This window comes from Aureococcus anophagefferens (genome assembly GCF_000186865.1).
Source record: "Aureococcus anophagefferens unplaced genomic scaffold AURANscaffold_2172, whole genome shotgun sequence".
Classification (NCBI taxonomy): domain Eukaryota; class Pelagophyceae; order Pelagomonadales; family Pelagomonadaceae; genus Aureococcus; species Aureococcus anophagefferens.
Genome location: NW_008706690.1, coordinates 1 through 1,051, shown reverse-complemented (window position 1 = coordinate 1,051; position 1,051 = coordinate 1). Strand labels below are relative to the sequence as shown.

The following is a 1,051-nucleotide window of genomic DNA, read 5'->3' as shown; positions in this document are numbered from 1 at the left end:
ACGCGCGGCCCTCGGGCCTCGTCCTCGCCAAGTCCCTCAAGGACGTCGCCGTCGCCATCGGGACCTTCCTCGGCCTGCTCGCGACGGTCGCGGCCGCCGGCCGCCGCCGCCGCCGGGCCTACGCGCCCATCCCCGCGGGCGACGACGGGGACGCCTAAGGGCGCGGCCTAGAAGTCGGGGCGGAAGGCGGAGATCCTGGCGAAAATAAGAGACGCTCGTAGAGCGGGGGCGCTGGACTCGGCCGCGGCGCCGCGCGTGCGGAGCGCGGGGAGCGCGCGGCGGAGGACGAGCTAGCGCTGCCGCGCGGCGCAGTAGGCGCGCCAGCCGCCCGCCGCGCGGACCGCGGCGAGGAATTCGGCCGTGTCTGTGCTCCCGAGGAATCGCGCGGTAGCCTCGGGGTCTCTGTCGTAGCAATCGGTCTCATTGAGCGACGCGCCGCGACTCAGGAGGAGCTTGCACCTGTTCGTGTGTCCGTCGGCGGCAGCGTAGTGGAGCGCGGTCTGCCCGCGTCGGTTGTGGGCACCAACTCGCGCGCCCGCTTCGAGCAGAAGGAGCGATACGGCGCATTGTCTTGGAAAACCGGCGATGTGCAGTGGCGTCATATGCATCCTGGGATAGCCAACGTGGACGTTGGCGTCGCGGGTGAGGAGCCAAGCGGTGGCTGTGCGCCACCCCTGAAAAAAGATAGGACACACTTTTTAGTCATTTTTTTCCCAAGGTCAAAAAACGACGTAAAAAGAGTGTCCTACCGTTTTTTCTCTGAAAAAACCCGTTTGGGGTAACCCGCAAAGGCAAATAAATCGGGCTTCGCGAGCCTATAACCCGCATCAACTTTACTTCAAGTTGAGGCTGTAACCCGCACTCGGCCGATCCCTACGTCCGAACCCGCAAATTTTTTTTTTACACGCGCGCGGATAGTGTGTGATGGTCCGCGGTGAATTGGGGGAAGGTGTTAGTGATTGGGGAAGGTGTTAGTGATTGGGGCATCGGCACGACAGTGTCGTTTGAAGCACAGCATGATGCTGAGAAACTTCATAACAGTTTCCAATGT

At 62.7% G+C, this 1,051-nt stretch overlaps 1 protein-coding gene across 1 annotated transcript; it reads right to left on the bottom strand.

The window, feature by feature from the left end:
- Positions 1 to 290: 290 nt before the first annotated feature.
- Positions 291 to 650, bottom strand: AURANDRAFT_35748 (hypothetical protein; the record flags this gene model as incomplete). Its single annotated transcript, XM_009045312.1, has 1 exon — positions 291 to 650. A coding segment is annotated over one exon (360 nt), but the record flags the coding sequence as incomplete, so codon positions are not given.
- Between the last annotated feature and the right edge of the window lie 401 nt (positions 651 to 1,051).